Source organism: Lacerta agilis, chromosome 8 (genome assembly GCF_009819535.1).
Source record: "Lacerta agilis isolate rLacAgi1 chromosome 8, rLacAgi1.pri, whole genome shotgun sequence".
Lineage (NCBI taxonomy): Eukaryota > Metazoa > Chordata > Lepidosauria > Squamata > Lacertidae > Lacerta > Lacerta agilis.
The window spans coordinates 58,812,017-58,830,321 of record NC_046319.1 but is presented as its reverse complement, the minus strand read 5'-3'; the positions used below and the strand labels follow the sequence as shown (position 1 = coordinate 58,830,321).

Below are 18,305 nucleotides of genomic sequence, written 5' to 3'. Positions count from 1 at the left end.
AGGCAGGAGAAAGGGATGGGGTGCAAGCAGCGGAGCCTCCCACTCCTCGTCCCACAGTTCAGGCCCGCCATCCCGTCCCCGCGCCTATCGACGTCGAATTTCGATGAAACCTATTCCGAGTAAAAAGAAACAAACGCCTCTCCTCTGCCGAGACTTTCCCGAGCCGACCCTCTCCACTACCGGGAATTGTAAAACGGTGGCGAATATATCAAACGAGGGTTTGATGTCAGCTTTAAACTTTAACTGCCTCCTTAGGTGATCCCCCTCTTCTCTCCACCCCCTCTAAAAATAATAATAATCGTAATACATTGCCCATTTCTTCCTCCCCAAATCACTGCCTGCTTCAAGAGAGGCTGCGCGTCTTTCACAATTCCTTTCTTTAAAAGCCATTTTACTAAATACCCCAAATCGTTAATTTTAAAAGATGCAAGCTTCACTCCTGTCTTTATCCAAAACCTGATATAGATGCGTTTTATTTATTTTAAAATGAAGTGATGGAACGATATTTCCAACACTTTACAGTAAGAGAACGGCGATAATAATTGTAGTTGACGAAGATGAAAACTAAACTAGGGGGACGGGACGGGACGGGACTGGACGACGACGACACAGAGGAAAAAATGCCTCCCCCAGTGCTGAAGTCCTATCTACACGTACCGATGAGTAAGTGCTATTGAAATCGGTGGGACTTACTTCCAATGAGATAATGGTCAGGATTCGTTAGCTTTGCGCGACTGGGCAGTTTTTCTGAATATTCGACCCTTCTTCTTCCGCGGAAAAAAATGGTTTCTGCTAGAGTCAAACCCAGAAGTCTCTTGTTGGCCATCGCGAATCCTCCGCTCGCCTTATCTGATTCTCTTTCTTTCTCTCTTTCTTTCCGCCCGTCCCACCCTCGGATCTAAAACGGCCAAGAATCGTAGAAACGGCTTTAAAAAAAAGGTCTTGCTCCGGTTTCAGGCAGAACACACCGCTGCAAAAACAACATAAAAAATTAGAAATAAATACCGTTTCGGATTAGGCTGGACAGGACACATTAGTCTGAGGGAAGCGTAGAAGAGGGGAATCCCGTTTAGGATCACGCACGATCCCTGCTTCAGGAAGTGCCTTGAATTATTTTAATCCTTTCCACCCATATTTGCACACCTGGCCATGTTTGCTCCCAAGTAAGGGACTTTGGCTGCGATCCTAACCTTGTCTACTCAGAAGTAAGTCATGCTGAATTCAGTGGGGCTTACTCGTAGGTAAATGGGGTTAGGATTGCAGGCTCAGGGTTTTTTCCTTACTTTGCATTGCTGCTCCTTCAGACCTAACAAAGGGTTCGATCTCTAGCCGGAGTTGTTTTGCATCCCGTGGATTTCCATAGGAGGTTTAAGTAAAAACTGGCTTTTGTTCCTCACTCTCTCCCGTTGAATTCAACTGGATTTTTAAATGCTTAATTCCGGATGGCTCACCCCCAACAATAAGAATCTGCCCCCTGCATTTTAAAAATACGTTTAAGGCTGAGAAGTTATTAAGGATTAAGGAAGCAATCTCATTGAACTCGGTGGCACCTACTTCTGTGTAATCCTGCGCAGGATCGCGCTACTCCTGCCTATTCGTGTGTGTGGACCTGAGGTCTTTTGCTGCTGCCGCCGGTAAATTTGGTTGTCTCTGACTAACTTCTACCTAGAGTAGACGCATTTAAATCAATGGACCGAAGTTTAGTCATGCCCATTCATTTCAATGGCTCTAAAGCGGTACACAACCCATAGCTCCCTGATTTATTTATATTTTTTAAAATAAGTGAAACAATTAAATAATAATAGTAATGGACATTTCCCCCAATCATTTGGTCGTTTTTGTCATTCTTATTTTCAACAATCTTTCCGCCCCGGGGCATTTTGCCATCTTTTTGTTGGCTGTCGACTGAGTCTCTCAAAACTGTTTGCAAGGAGAGATGACAGTCAAGGTCCCGGGCAATTATTGGGTCATTTTGGGTACATATCTACAGGCGGAGGTGGAGTTGCTGGCTTAGTCGAGGACTTTCTCTGTTTGAACAACATGTCCACAACCAAAAATAGGAAAATGACATTGTGGGGTGGCTTCTTACTAAACCAAAACAAAACAAAAAACCTTTTAGGTTTAAAAGCCAAACAAACAAAAGCCATAATTGCCGTACTGATGTTTCGAAGCAATCACTTTCTGAGTTTTGAAACCTACTCAGAAAGTGCAAGGAAGCGAACTCCCAGTAATAGTTAACTAGAAGTAAGATGTGGGGAGGGAGCCCCTACTTGGATTTTTGTTTTTCTCCTGAACACAGCAATCATTTGGCTCCTGGTTCCAGCAAAAAAATAAATAAGCAAATACAATTCAAATGCTCGTAGTTACTCCTGAGTTCAAGTTTATTCAAAAAAAGGTCTTGCTCCAAAGCTTGTATCACAGGCTTGGGTTCCAGATGTTTCCACGGAAGCTAAACAGATACATAAATCTCTCCCAATAGGGGCTTAATGGGGGCTCAATAGGGTTTAGAAGTGTTTGCCTTTAGCTGAATTGTGCCATGTATCTTTAAAGAGCGGTTCTGGATTCTCTTGAGGTTTATTTCCCTCTAGAAACCTGGCCTTCTTGGTGTGTGTTTGTTTGTTTTGCTTGCTTTTGAGTAATAAAAGGGGGAGGGCCTGCCAGGGTTTTTTCCTTTCCTTCTCTCTCCCTCTGAATTATGAAATAAAGTTTCTCAAAATATGAAAAAGTTATTTAACGATTCCAATGCCTCTTTAAAACTCCTGTTTGAGAGAGATGCTGTAAGGAGATGTTGTAAGGAGATAATTTCGTTTCCTCTTACAGATTTTTTTTTAAACCACCTTTAATTTCTCTAGGAAGCCCCTATATTTGATGGAGATGTGGGTTGGCTTCTTCATCTCCCCCTATCCCACACAGCTTAAACTTTATATTCCCATCTAGTGTCTCGAATGTTAAAAACGCTTCATGTGGATACTTGCAGTAATCCTAATCCTTGCATAACAACTCTGCATGCTAAAGCCACGTAAATAATCTTTGCCCGTTGTTCTTTCAGGCTGTGGATGAAACTGGCATGAATCTCTTGGACCAGTCTGTGATCAAGAAAGGTAAGGAAATTTGCCTCTTTTGGGGATGGTTTCATGGTTTTGTTGTTTTGAATTTTTGAAGGGGATGGGCATGGAAAGCTTGAAAATGGGAACCAACATTCAGAACAGGACGGGGTGCTTTGGCACAGCCAACTAGTATGTGTTTGTGTTTGCATGTACTGTAGTAGAATCCAGGCTATTGAGACCATCCCTAGGACTTTGGCCTCTCTTCAGATTCCCCATCTTTGCTCTTAGATGTATGTAAGCCTATTGGCTTACCGCCATTTTTCAGGTGTGGGATTTGACTGAAGCTCTGCTTTTGTTGAGGGATACAGGGGGACCCCAAAGGTAAAGGGACCCCTAACCGTTAGGTCCAGTTGTGGACGAATCTGGGGTTGCGGCGCTCATCTCGCTCTACTGGCCGAGGGAGCTGGCATACAGCTTCCGTGTCATGTGGCCAGCATGACTAAGCCGCTTCTGGTGAACCAGAGCAGCGCACGGAAACGCCGTTTTTACTTCCCGCTGGAGCGGTACCTATTTATCTACTTGCACTTTGACGTGCTTTCAAACTGCTAGGTTGGCAGGAGCAGGGACCAAGCAACGGGAGCACACCCCGTCACGGTGATTCGAACCGCCGACCTTCCAATCGGCAAGCCCTAGGCTCTGTGGTTTAGACCACAGCGCCACAGCTCAATACCGTTTGGCACCTGAGGCAAACTACACAATGGTGCCCAAGGAAGAAAGGGGTCAAGGAAGATTGACATCAGGAGCAAAGGTTGTGGGTGGGGAAGAAAGAAAGATTGGCATTGGGATCTGCTGCTCTGGTGGACCGTGCCACCTGAGGCAGTTGCCTCACCTTGCCTCATGGGCAGCCTGGCCCTGGGGGACCCCCACTTCCCCCCCAAACATAAGTAATTAGTTGAAGGAGCCTTGACCTGTGGCCCAATACATTCTCTAATGCATCTAGATGTATATAAAATAACACTAACGTGTGGACTTGTCATGGGGGAGAGAACAGGGGTGTGAGAGAAAGTGTATAAAATCTCCCCCCTTTCTCTTCCCTCTGCCCATGTTTCCAACTGTGCCATATCGATGCCAGTTTAGGCACTCCCAATGGGAATGCCAGCTTTCAGATTTGGGGGCACTCCAGAAGAGAACATACCCTGAGAGCTATTGATTTACCCTTATCTCTGCTGCTGTGTGGGAGATAAGGGCTTTGTGGTGATGCTGGTGACTTTTAAGGCTTGGGTCTCTCTGTTTCTTTACCCCCCCCCCAGGCATTTTTGGTTGGCCTCTGTTTGAGTGTACCCACCACCACCACCACCACCAGAGCTAAACGCACCACAGTTACTGAGGCAAATACATTTGGATTTTGGAGTAGAAAGGAAGCAGAGCTTTCCAGTCTAGTCTGTGACTGTTTCCTTGGCTCTTCCTGAATGCTTCTCTCAGATATATTAAATATATTATTCCCTGAGCAAATTATTGATTTTGTTTATTTATGCAAAGGCTTCCTCATCTCCAAATTGTAGAAATAGCTGTAGACCTGAAATGGTTTTGGAGAAGTGAGGAAAGGAATTGTAAGGCCAGTGGGCAGTATTGTGTGTGTATGTGTGTGTGTGTAAGTAAAGCTAGTGCATTTTGTACAGCACACCCTGTACACTGTCAAAATGATCGTCGGAACAGATGCCACTTAATATCTCATGCAATAGTCCTCAATGTTTTTCAGACCATGGGACCCCCATTAGCCCAAACATGCATTTGGGGACCCACTTCCTAAATTTATTTATTTATATTTATCCTACCACACATTTGTATGGTGTTTAATGCTGCTGTTGCAACCCACCTTAGATTCAGTAATGCACTAGTGAAAACCAAATACCAAGAGGATAAAATTTGGTGACTTAATGAGACAGGGCTAAGGTCCACACCATGTGTTTAAAGCACATTAAAAGCATACACCTACCTCCAGAATCCTGGGAATTATAGTCTACCCTTAACAAACTACAGTTTCCAGGATTCTTGGAGTGTGGGATGTGTTTTAAATTTATGGTGTGTACAGAGCCCAGGATGGAACCTTTTGTATTTATTTCAGTCATAGTGTCATCGGCCTTGGGATGAAGCCTGCTGTACAATAGTGGGACCTTTTGAGTAAACATGTCTGAAGTCAGGCTGCACAAACAACAAAAATGAAAGGGGAAAGAGAGTGATAGGCTCAACATTTTCATCAGTAAATTTCAGTGTTTGTTTGTTTGTTTTTTTCCCTGGGGTGGTGAGGGGAATTTGAATGCTTGCTTCTCTTGACTAGAAAGCTCATTATTAAATCAAGCCATTGTTTAATGTGCTCTGGTGCTTCTCTGAAGGCCTGAGATAAGGAAGGACCTGCTGTTCCCTACCTATAAACTCCTAGCACATGGCAGGGGCAGAACACGGCATTGTGTGTCATATAGTCTGGAACGTTTTATGTTCTAGGAAAGCATGATTAGTAAGCATAGTGATCTATGCTGTTTCTTAAGGTGCTCAACCTCCTGGAATGGTGTGGTTTGAGTGGGGTGGTGGGAGCAACAGTAGTGATCGGTTAATGCTTCAATTGAAATCTCATCAAAGCAGACCTGGAGTCGATAAAAACCCTGCCCAGCTCTTCAGTAAAAGTGAGTGGGTGTGAGAAAGAACACCTGTAAGATCAGAATAGAGTCTTCAGGAGGCAGAATCTGTCTCCATACTCACCCAGCTATTTGTCTTTATTAGTGATCAGTTGTAATGTTATTTCACAAACGTCTTCCAAACAGTGCATGTGTTTTTGTGTATTACTTCTTTTAATAACTGATCCTTTTTTATTTATCATTTGACCCCACAACTCTATGATCCTATGAATTCAGGCTGCTAAGAAGGCCAGCAATGCTCAGCTTTGCAGTAAAACAAATAGCTTAAAATTAAACCGGCAGACTACAGTGGTGTTGCAAATCACAAAAGGAGACATGGTGTCAAAGCTGACTTAACAGCCAAAGGGAGAAAGTCATTGCCATCTTTTGAACGCTCTGAAAGGATCCAAACAGTCAAGAAGCCAACCCCCCCCCCAAAAAAGTCTTGCTTCTGGGAGGTGTCACTCTAAACTTCCTAGGTCAGGGTTTGCTAGGTTGGTGCTTTCCAGATGTGTTGGACTGTAACTCTCATCAGCCCCAGGCAGCTGGGAGCTGAAGTCAAAAACAGTTGGAAATACCAGGTTGGGGGAAATGTTCTAGAATCTAAATTGATGGCACAGTTGATGGTGCAGTATCATGGCTAAGAGAGCTAACTGGAAATCCCTTGTTCATACTGTATGTCTGCCACAAATCACAGGCAACTGCCCTTTGGTAATATTAGAATAATAATACCAGCCAACAGACACCAGTGTGGAGTGGTGTACAGAGGGCTGGATTTGGATACAAATCCCCACCCACCTGTGAAATTCTCAGAGGATGCATTCATCCATACTAACCTACCTCATAGGGTTGTTGTGAGGACAACATGAGGATAAGTCAACATATGATGCAATGACAGAAGGACAGGGAGAAGATGAGACGGTTTGTTCAATGTACATGGAGATTGGGGGGGGGAGAACACTCTATAAATATTTAAAATTATTATCGCATTTTGATAGGAAGACACTAGTATAAAATTCCTGCATGTGACATAAATTATGAAGGGCAGAGATGTTTCCAGACCGGCTTTCCCTTTTAAAATACATGAAAGAAGTGGTCTTATACATTTCCTATTCTGTATAGGTTTGGTTCACACATAACACTAAACAGTGGTTTGTTTAAGCCATGGTTTGTTGAACAAACCATGAGTTGTCCCACAGACAGTCAAAGAAACCATGGATTGTTCATTTTCCAGTTCCTCTAGCTTTGTGCCTTTGTGGTATTGCGAGTATCTCAGGTAGAGTGGTCAGGCAAACCATGGTTAAGGAAGGGTGCTGGGTTTGTCCATAATGTAAACCGTAGTTTAATAGCTTTCTCTGTGAGGAATCAGGTCTGTGTATTTTAAAGCGGAAAAGTATGACCTTCATAATATGGTTTATGCTACATAGATATATTCTTATCTGTGTCCAAGTACAAAATAGCACAAGTCTCTTGTGTGTACATGTGTAGATAGCAGAAGGGAGACATTTTAAAAGCCGAATTCCCCACTCCCAGCTGATGTTGGGATTTCATGTGAATTGCAGCAACCCATGACTTTTAGTAATAGCGCAAGATTTAATAATTTAAGTCAGGGCGTTAATCAACTGGTAAAGTTACAGTTGATTGATTGGTCAGAACCCATTTGAATAAGTGGGGCTGAGAGGCATCCTTTGAAGATAGTTTTGGCATCACTGTAGTACAAGGAAATGGGAGGTGAGGGGAAGAAAAGAAATGGACTTTCTGTCCAACAATGTGTAGCGGTTTTTGTTAACTTTCTCACACATTTAGTATTTAGTGATAGGGAAAATTGTTTACATTTAATCAACTGGTTTAAAGGTAGATGACTAAGCAACTAAAACTGTGGTAAGTGGTGAAATGTTCCCCACTACCCCCCAAAAGGCCCTAGGCTGATCTAACAGATCTTGTTGAGATACAAATGTATACAAGCCATGCGGAGAACTAGTCCTATACATGAGAATGTACAAGTGCTTCAGTCCAATGTCTGTCTTACTCCCAAATGTACCTAGTTTCTAAACTCCTAAACTGAACTTTCAGCCTAAGCCAGAATGATGGCAAAATTCATCCTGCTAGGCTGCTACCCCCAATTAAATAGCAGGGAACTGGAACTAGTTCTGTTTCCCAAATAAGCCAATATTTGCTGATTGATTAATCAATCAATTTGCTAAAGTTGCACACTAGTCAATACAGTAAGTCTGGAGAATAAATTAAAACCATACTACTTCTGTTTTGGATAATGCACAAGGTATTTCCTCTTGGGGGAAGGTGAAGGCTGCGATGGCCATGTACAGCTTTTAGAAGCAGTTGTATTTTAAAATAATAATTAAACTGCAGCTCAATTAACCAGGGTACTTTTTCAGTGGGTTGAAAGTGTTTTCCCTGCATCAGTTAATCTAATTGATTCAATGCTGCAGCCCTAATTAAACCTATTTCCTGCCAAATCCGATTCTGCTATTCAAGAGTAGAGGCCAGGCACCTCCCAAAAGAATGACATGCAGTCCAGTCCGAATGAAGGAGAAATGCAATCCGTTGTCAAGAAGCAAATTATATTTTGGGGAGGGGGAGGCAGACGAACTGTTCTCAGAAGAGTATTGTCCACCAGAGATCTGAAATCCAAGAAATGGAATGAGCTTGGCTTTAAAATGGTTCTTTGGGAGAACTCCAGTTAGCTTGGCTTTTGGCAGGCAGGCTCTAAAACCAACGCCCTTTTCCCAACCATGGGAGAAACTGTTTTCCCGCCCCTTTGGAGAGAAAATATGTTTCAGGCCTGAATAAGGAGAACCTGTGACAGAGAAGGGGGAACCTCAGGTTTGGGGGCCAAATACAGACTTCTCTGGCTTTAGGGACACTACACAGATGAGCCACACCCCTGACCAGTCCTGCTTTGCAACTTCCTGGGGTGTTTTGATCTAGTGGAAGGTGTCCTTGCACTCCAATAATGCTGCTTGCTTGCCTAGTTGGAGCATGGTTAGGTGAGGCCCCCCCCCCTCTCTCTCTCTCTCTCTCTCTGTGTGTGTGTGTGTGTGGGTGGGTGTGTGTATGTAGATACTACTAGCCTCTTGTAGAAAGGTTAAAATGGGCATTCCTTGCTCTGTCCGCTCCTGCCTGCGGCCCCTTCCATCACTGACACATGGCCCTCAGAAGGTTGTCCAGAAAGGAGTGTGGTCCTTGGGATGAAACAAATTTCCCCATCTGGGTCTATGGGCCATCATAAGTCAGGCAGGTTCTTGAGTGACAGGATCTGGAGCAAGCCAAGGCAAATAAGTTTGTCACTGATAAAAAACAACAACACTTTGGCCTAAACTGTGTTTTTGCCACTTACTTCAGATACAACCTGGGTGCACAGAGTGGTGCAGCCCACCCAGATCCTGCAGTATTTATCCATCACATTCATATCCCACCTTTCTTTTCATGACTTCAAGGTGGCGCACATGGTTCTCTCCCTCCCCATTTCATCCTCACAGTAACCTTGGTTAGGCTGAGACCCAGGCCGCCTGGTGAGTTTCATCTCTGAGTGGGGATTCTAACCCACGTCTCTGAGGTGGATTTAGAAGCTCTTCCCCTCTGTTGCCTTCTGCCAGTTGGTTGTGCTGGTGAGAGACAAATGCTCTCTTTGCCTGTGCCAGCCTCCCCCAACCTGGCGCCCTCGAGATGGCTTCCACTACAACTCCCATCAGTCCCAGCCAGCACTGCTGTAGTCTGGAATATTTAGTTGGTAAACACATTCTTATCATGACATTGCTTGAGGCAGAATCCTCATCCTGAAAGGTTCCTGAGGCGACTTGGCTCCAGCTTGAAACCGAGCTTGGAGTTGGGACATCTGCCTTCAGGTTCCTTGCTCTGCTCTGGCTTTCCCTGGTAGGCCTTGGTTCAGCTCCCTTTCTGTAAAATGGGTGCGATGAGTGATAGACCTCATCAAGCTGAGATTATATTGATTACCATCTCTGGAACAGGGTGCCTTACAGCGCCGTGCTTTGTAGCAAAAGCCTGCCTCAGGTCCCTATTCCCAAGGATTTGATAGGCTAAAACAGAGCATGGGGTTCAAATGCTGCTGCCTCCGTTTGGCTGGATCGCGCTGCATCTTGTACAACAGTCAGCCAGGGAGAAGAGGAACGAGGAGGAGAATTTATCCCCATAGGACATCTTTCACATTTCGTTGTTCTAGGCAGGCAGGCAAACTGCTCGATCGCAGGCGAGGGCCTCATTGGATTGAATCGACTCATGGGACCCCCTCCCTCGCCCCCCCGCACATATTTTTGCTATGGGCTCTCCTCCCCCACACTTTTCAAAGTCCTAAAATGCCCCAGAAAAAAAAAAAACGCATCTGCCCCCTCCCCAAAATCTGTGAAGCAATTTCCTTGGCACGTCCAGGTGTTCGCCAAGCATTTGTAGCCGAAGGGGAGATGGGTTTCAAAAATAATAATCAAAGATGACAGGCAGTGCCTTTTAAACGTCTTCACCGCACCGGGAAAGGCGGGGGGAGATCCCCTCGCTTTCTATAAATAAAAGTTACACTCCAAAACGGTCTCTTTTCCTTCCCTTCTGCCCGAGCTTACTCCCGAGTAAACGTGCCCAGGATCATAGCTATTCGTTTTGAATGAGTGAGGGTTTTTAAAAAAAATAAAATAAAATAAAATAAAATAAAATGTTTGTATTAAAATATTTTAATGGATGAGAGTTTTAAGGTTTCAACCGTAGGCACGCTGAGTAAGACCTGTTGCACTTGTCAGGACTTGCTTTAGAGTAGATATGCGTAGGAATTGCGCGGTGAGGCTGCGATTCTGTTGAATTCGACACGTGTGAGTCGCGAGTGTCTGAAGCGAAAAGCTCAAAACTATATTGTATCGGTTTGCTTGCTTTTCAGGAAGTCCAAAACGATTCGACTTTCGAAAATGTTACGGAATTAAGCTGAAAATTTGCGCCGCGTTTGGGGTGTTGTTTTTGCTTCCCCCCCCCCCGGGGGAAATAGTTGGAGGGTGTTTTCTCTTCTTTTCTTTTTACACCGGATGGTTGAAAAGATGAGAGTTAAAAGTATCATAGAGCATTTACATCTTTTTAGAGAAGTATTCGGAGTCCCCAGTAGAAAACTTAGTGAAGAGTCACCGGTTTGTAAGAGACGCCCTGCAATCAAATGAGTGTCTTTTAGTTTGCTCATCTCAACGAGTCTACTCGGAGTAGGGCTTTAATGGTGGCTGACACCCTTAAGACAAGGAAGGAAAGGCAGAAATCGAGATGCGACCGCCAAAATAGAAAATTCATAAAAAGTTCCGAGGTAACTATTAAAGTCTCTAGAAAGAAAAAGGAGAAAACGCACACATTTTTTTCCATAGAGAAACTGAGCCTTTCGGTTGCCCCTTAGAAGATTGACAGCCCGATGTTGCGCCCATTTGCTCTTGAAGTATTGGTATATTTATTAAATTTGTCAGTCGCTTTATCTCGCCTAGGGCAACTTGCCCAGCGACTTACAAGTGCCCAAGTGATTTCAGTGGAGAATTCGCCATGGGGAACGTCGAGGGGGTGGCAGGCAGCCTCTGAATCTCTCTGTCTCTCTCTGCTGTGGGTTGTTGGATGTCTGTTAGAAGTGAATCAAACAAACCAGAGAAAATGGTAGAAGTGGAACGGATTTAAACACACGGTGAAATTTACCAGCAGTGTTCATAATCGTAGCGGCGAGACGCGCAGAGCGGGCGACCTCGGGCTGCTTCTCCTTGCATCCGGAGCGAAGCTGCTCTGCGTCTTTGAGCGCGCGGTGGCTGAGTCTCTCTTCGGCCTCTTTCTTCTCTGCCAGGAGAAGCTCGAGGAGGAGAAGTTGAACACCCGATCGGGGATATAATAGAATCGCAGAATGGTAGAGCTGGAAGGGACTCATGGGTGTAGCCAGGGGTGCGGTGGGAGCAACTGCACCCCTAAATCAAGTAAATAAATAAAAATACTTAACTAACTGACCAACTGCATCACAGATAACTCGGTTCTGCCTCCCCCCAAACATAAAGCCTGCCCCGCTAAACTAAAACCTAGCTATGCCCATGAAGGGACCCCCAAAGGTCATCTATTGCAACCCCTTACAATGCAGGAATCACAGGTGAAGAATCCCTGGCAGATGGCCATCCAACTTCTTTTTTTAAAAAAACCTCTAAGGAAGGAGAGTCCCCGACCTTTCGAGAGAGACCGTTCCTCTGTCGGATCAGGGCCATTTCCCCACCTCAACAGCCACTTTTACTCAGCCAGAGCGAAGTTCCACGGGGTTTACTCCCAAGGAAGTCTGCGATTTTAGCCCCGTTTATCTGGGATTAAGCCCCATGGAATGCAGTGGGAATTCTTCATAGCCGTGACTAGGACTGGGCTCTAAGCGTGCCTAGGGGTTGTTTCCAGCATTGGTCCTACTCGGAGTAGCCCCACTGAAATAAATGGATATCTTAGGTGCATTCATTTCAATGGGTTGTAGCTAACTAAGTTTTACTCAGAGTAAGCCCACCGAAATTAATGGAACAAAGTCAAACGTGTCTGTTATTTGCAATGGATCTACTCTGAGTAGGTCTTGCATTGGCTGCAACCCATACAGTGTGTAACCCCTATAACATGTGTACTCAGGAGTAAGTCTCATTAAGGTTTTCATTGGATACAGAATCCCAGCCTTAGAAGTATTTGTTTCTTTGCTTCAAATGCTTTCAAGGTCTCTCACTTTTCCAATTGGTATACCCGATTTGGGGGTGGGGGGAAGACTCAGGATTAACTCTCCTTGGAACCAACCCCACTGATTATATGGATCCTGATTCCCTGCAGCTCTGCTCTAAAGCAAGTTGTCCCATTGACTTAAATGAGGGATCATTCCCATTTTATGATTGCAAAGCCTACAAGTCTAGACACATTAACTTGGAATTTACCGTAAGTCCCAGTGAAACCAAGCAAGTTTACTGTTCTATACACACATATTTCCGAGTCTTCAACCCTAATCTGTGGATAGGATTTTACTGTAAATGTGGTTAAGATCAGACTCCAGTACCCTATGTGCATTAGTTTGGGGGTAAACTCAACTGAAGAAAATGAGGCTTGCATGTGAGTAAACATGCTTTGATTTGGGCTGTACAGCTCAGGTAACTGTTCCTCGATTGGGAGCTGTGCTTTTTAGTTTCCTAACCCTCCAGTCAAAGCCAAGCCCCACCTTCCTTCTTGAATAAGCATTATTTTGCAGATGTAATCCCTGAATGTATTGAGAGACAACTGTGTTGCAATCTTCCTTTCATCATTTCTTACCCTGGTCTCTCTTCTACAGGGTGCTTGAAAGAAGTCTCGAATCATATAGGGATCTATATCCTTGCTTAAAAAGAAAGAAAGACGCCAAACACCCTAAAACAGCCCTACCCAAATTGGGTGTGGCATAAGGTATCTTGTCTTCCTGCTCCCCCCCCCCACCAAGTAAATGGTAGTGAATAAATTGGGTGAGATGGGACTTAATGCGTGGGAAGATGAAAAGCTTCCAAAAAAGTTTGTGATTGTTAATATTGTTTTAAATTTATGTCATGTGAGTTGCCTCCAAAATTTTGGCTGAGAGATGTAACATAAATATATTTTAAATATATATATATTTAGGTGTGTGTGAGAGAGAGAGAAAGTTTGTCTCCTTAACTTGTTTGATGCTGTCTTCCTGCATCAATACAGTATAACCAAGAAACCCATCATGGGGAATTATTAATTGAAAATGGTCTGGACGACTAAAAGGGATGCAGCCCTGCAGTGGTTAACCACAAGAGGTTCGTGTTTAATAGCTTTTTCAGAGCAGCTGGTTGCTTGACTCTTGGAAAGAAGCAACTCAGGGGTGTATCTCCAAGGCGGAAGGTGCCAACATTTGCCTAAGTGGTACTATTTTTTTTTTAAATGGACACAAGCAATATTTGTCTATTTGTGCTATGTTTTAAAAATAACTTGCACGTGGGCAGTAAAAATTAGTCATGCTGTAGGACGGCCAGATTATAAAACTTGCAAAAACTGGGGAGTGGGGGGAGGGAGGGGGGGAGAGAAAGTTCATGCTATTTCATCTGTTGCACATCAGAGCCTGGGCTGCTCCCTCTTCTTGCTCATTATATTCTGCAAAGCGCCTTGTATAATGGGGGCACTACATAGAATCAGAATTGTAGAATGGGAAGGCTTCCCAAGGGTCATCTAGCCCAACCCCTTTCAACGCAGGAATCACAGCTAACCAATCGCTGACAGATGACCATCCAACCTTTGTTTAAAACCCTCCAGTGAAGGAGAGTCCACCACTTTCTGAGGTCGTCTGTTCCATGTTGAACAGCTCTTACCCCCCTCTGTTTAATCAGAATAATCTCCTTTCTTGTAATTTGAATCCATTGGTTTGGGTCCTACATCCTGCAAACACAGGAAGAATTTGGTTTTCTGCTGTTTGCAAAGTGAATTGCAATTTGGGTTGTCAAGAATCATTGCATAGTAATTTCTGTAAAAACATTAACTTTCAGTCCCACCTTAACCACATTAATATGCACAAGTGGGACATGTGAAAATGACTGTTTTTTTCAATTAAAATATAAAAAATATTTATATACCCCTATTCACCGACAGTTTATTAGCAGATATCCTTTTCAAAAATTGGGTCTGGGTGAGGCCTGCCTAAGGGCCATAATTTAGCATATCTAGGCTTTGCATATACACCATTCTCACACAGGATTCTGGGAACTGCAGTTTGCTTAGGTTGCTGGGAATTTAGATCAGTGAGGGGTAAACTACAGTTCCCAGGATTCTTTGGGGGAAGCCATTTGCTTTAAATGTATGATGTATACTTAGCCGCAGAACCCTGGAGTGGGCAATACATGTCTACCCAGAGGTAAATAGCCTGATTTCAACAAGACTTACTCTCAGGTAAGTGTGTACAGGTCAGGCATCCAGTCCTAGGCATGCTATAGAGCACTTGTGCACGTAATAGGGCACCAGATCTTAGCCACTGGATAAATGAAACTAGACGTTTTAGCGAAAGAAAGGGGGCAGAATAGGTCAATGAAAATAGGCGTTGCAGGCTTGTGTGTCTGTGCGGATGTGCATGAAATAATATTCACGATGAAGAAAGTCTTTAAATCTTTCTTGGCTTGAAAGATGACAGGAGAGACAGGACAAAGCATGTGTCATGCTTTGAACACTTGAAAGAGCTCCACAAATGTTCAGAATTATTAACATTGGGTGGGTGGAGGTGCTCAAACACAGAATATTGAAATAGGTGGAGAACTAATAATGACATTATATTAGTGGATTTAACTACAGAAGCACAAACATTACAAGCAAAACTCAACATTAACTGGGCCTTTAAAACAGAGTTATTGACAGGCAAAACATCAGTATTCTTTATATGGAAACATTTATGTGTGGGGACGTAGATGGTAAACTGTCAACAAAATGCCAATCTACTGTCTATTAGTCCCCTAATCCTTTCAAAAGAGCACTTCATCCTAGCAGCTATCCCAATGCCCTGTGGCAGGAAGTTCCAAAGACTTAATTGCACAGCTCGTTAATCTCTGCATTCTGTCTGTATTGAAGTTAAACCTGCTACCTGTCCATTTCAGCTGCACATTAAAAAGAGGCAATGTGTGACTTTACTATCTCAGCTGCACCTTTGAACTTGTAAGCCTTTATTTTGTCTTCCCAAATCCCAGACCTGGGAATTGCCTCTAGACAGCACCTTCGTGTCCTCAGTTTATGGGTCCTCATCTGGACAATCCCTGCTTTTAGGCACTGGTCCACACACACATATCCTCTCCTGATTCAGGTGGAATGGAGAGCGAGTGAGGTGGGAGCCACCTGCATATAGTGAAGACTCCATGCTCCAAATGCAAAGGGCACAGTGCTTGCACCTTCAAACCCACAGAGAGAGCTGCTGGGGCAGTGGTGGCAGCACTGAGCACTACTGAGAGGTTGAGCAGAATTAGTAGGGTAGCACTCTTCTCTCCCAGTTAAGGTAATCAGTCAGGGTGGCCAGTGCTCCAGACTAGGTGTATTTGCAGTTGATAGCAATTGATTAGGCAGGGCCACCTCCTCCCTGGCTGCAATCACTTGCACAATCCTTTTTACTACTGTTACTTCAGGCAGATTAAACAACAGCTGTTTCACATCACACAATTGGAAGATGTACAAAGGCCGCTAGTGAAACATCTCCTATTGTATTTAACAATGCAACTTGCATGTTGGGTGTATGTGCAATATCCGTACCTGTGCATGCCAGATTCCCACAGTCATCCCAGCTCTGCCCCCCCCCCCACAAAAGTGTGGGAGGACCATAAGAATAAAGCAGCCCTCTCATACAGGTGTGCATATCAAATGTGTGTATCAGAAGACAGAATGCACAGGCACATAAATCATCACATGTACAGGGTTGCATGCATCCCATGGTGTCTCTTGCATGAGCAGAAGAGATTTCCACTCATGCAATGAGACTTCGCCTTCCTTTCTTGCCCCCCCCCTCCAGTCACCTGCACACTCTCAAACTCTGCTCTAGGAGGCTGGGGAACCCTCCAGAGCATATTTTTGGGGTGCACACAAACTGCACCAAGAGGAGAGGAAGCTACAGTTCAGGTGCACGACTGGAAGTTCTGCTCATGCATTGTTGGATTCTGCCCACCATATTTCTGGCCATTTGGACCAGCATTAGGAAACCGGGGGGGGGGGGGGGAGCCATGCTTGAGCATCTAATTGAGGTGGATTTCCATGTCTGCATGCACACCAGACATTTTAAAACACAAAGCACTCCTCTGCCAAATCATGGAAATTGTACAGTTTCAGTGTATCTGAAGAAGTGTGCGTGGTCTCTAAGGTCCTACTGGAAGGAATTTTTTATTTTATTTTGTTATGGAAATTGTAGTTAGTTAAGGGTGCTGGGAATTGCAGCTCTAGGAGGGGTAAACCACGATTTGGGGTGGGTGGGTGCTTTAAATGTATGGTGTGTACATGGACCGAGCAACATTAAAATAGTGTGTATCTAACAGTGTAAAAAGTGCTACTTACTGTTCACTTACCGGTAAATGAAATGGAAAGATAGTGTGTTTCATTATTTATATGAAGCCCAGCACCAAGGTCCTCTGGGCAGCATCACATTGCAATGAAAACACAAGAAAGGCAACAAACAAAAAATAGGCATCAATAAACCCCACTAATTGAAACAGAGAGGGCAAGGAAAGCACAGGACCCGATCACTTCAGAGGGGGTGGGGGTGGGCATCCAGCTTATTCGTCCTTGGCATGAGAAAAGGGTTTTCTTTTAGGAAAGGTCAGATGTATATCTCACATGCACTGCAGACGGTCCCTGCCAGCATCTCCAAGGAGGGCTGGGGAAGACCTAGGGAGCTGCCCCCTGTTAGTGGTGTCACTTTAGTTGTGTAACTTTAGCTATGATTTTATGGATTTTGGAATCTGTCTCTTGTATTTTCCCATGTCTTACCTTGCTTTTCTGGTACAGTCTTCCCCAACCTGGTGCCCTCCAGAGATTTTGTGCTGCAACACTCATCAGCCTCCAAACATTGGCCAGGCTGCCAGGGCCCAACCAGTAGTGCCTTTAAGGAGTTACACTTGATATGCACCCCCCCCCCCGATGGCCAAAGACCAGGTGAAGGGGGGTGGGGAGGCACATGGGCTAAGTGCACACACCACCATGGACGAGCACCACAGCCATGCCTCTCACTGCCGACACACATGGCAGAAACACTTTCCCGCCATCCAAAGGTTTGGATGTTGTGGGGAAAGGCACTCTCTGAGTACTGAAATCTGTGGGGAGAGTTCCTTCATGGGTCCCTCCCTAGGTGAAGTTCTATTCACATACTTCAGTAGCAAAGGAAAGCTGTTACCTACATCATTCAAACACATGGATAATGAAGTGTTGCTGCCATGTGCCCATGTAGCTAGAGGCGTGGCTGTGGGACACATTACTGTTGTGAGAGGAGCTAGCCCACGCAGCCACATGACCAACCTCAGCCAGTGTTTCATCATATAGGGTTATGTGCATGAGGGAACCTTCCCTTTGTTTTAGAGGTTTTGTCTAGCCCATCCTCGGACAAAAGGAGGCCTGCTGTGGTATTCACATGTCAGTGAAGAAGGATTTGTCCTTTTATTCATGGACAAACACATTTGTTATTTTTTTATGTTTCATTTTGTGTTTTGGATTTTACGTGTTTGATGAGTCGTTTGGTGTTCCAATGTTTTGCAAGTCACCTTGAGGTGTTTTGTAAAAAGTGATGAAAGAATTCAGGGTGGTATTCGACTCAGGGACTGAACTTTAACGGGCCTAACTTAGCCATGTTCCTTAATGGCAATGGGTCTGCTATGAGTAAAACTAAGTTGAATACCACCACCACTAATAATAAATGAATGAATGAATGAATGAATGAATGGGTGGGGAAAACTGACCCCCTCCTGAGGGCTATTTCAGCCTTCTTGCCTAGTTTTTCTGCTTCCATTTTAAGAAAGCAAATCTCTTACTTGTGGGGATATGACGAAAATCATGCAAGATGAATATGCCATTTTTGGTTTCCCACGGTTTCTCCTTTTTCCAGCCTTAA

General features: G+C 44.3%; 1 protein-coding gene across 2 annotated transcripts in view; it reads left to right on the top strand.

Moving 5' to 3' along the window:
- The window catches only part of TFAP2E (transcription factor AP-2 epsilon), a 79,413-nt gene that overhangs the window by 10,935 nt on the left and 50,173 nt on the right, over positions 1-18,305 (top strand). For both annotated transcript variants that reach the window (XM_033157723.1, XM_033157724.1), the window contains exon 3: positions 3,050-3,101. In XM_033157723.1, the coding sequence (XP_033013614.1) occupies positions 3,050-3,101 (52 nt within the window). The remainder of the gene's footprint in view (positions 1-3,049; positions 3,102-18,305) is intronic.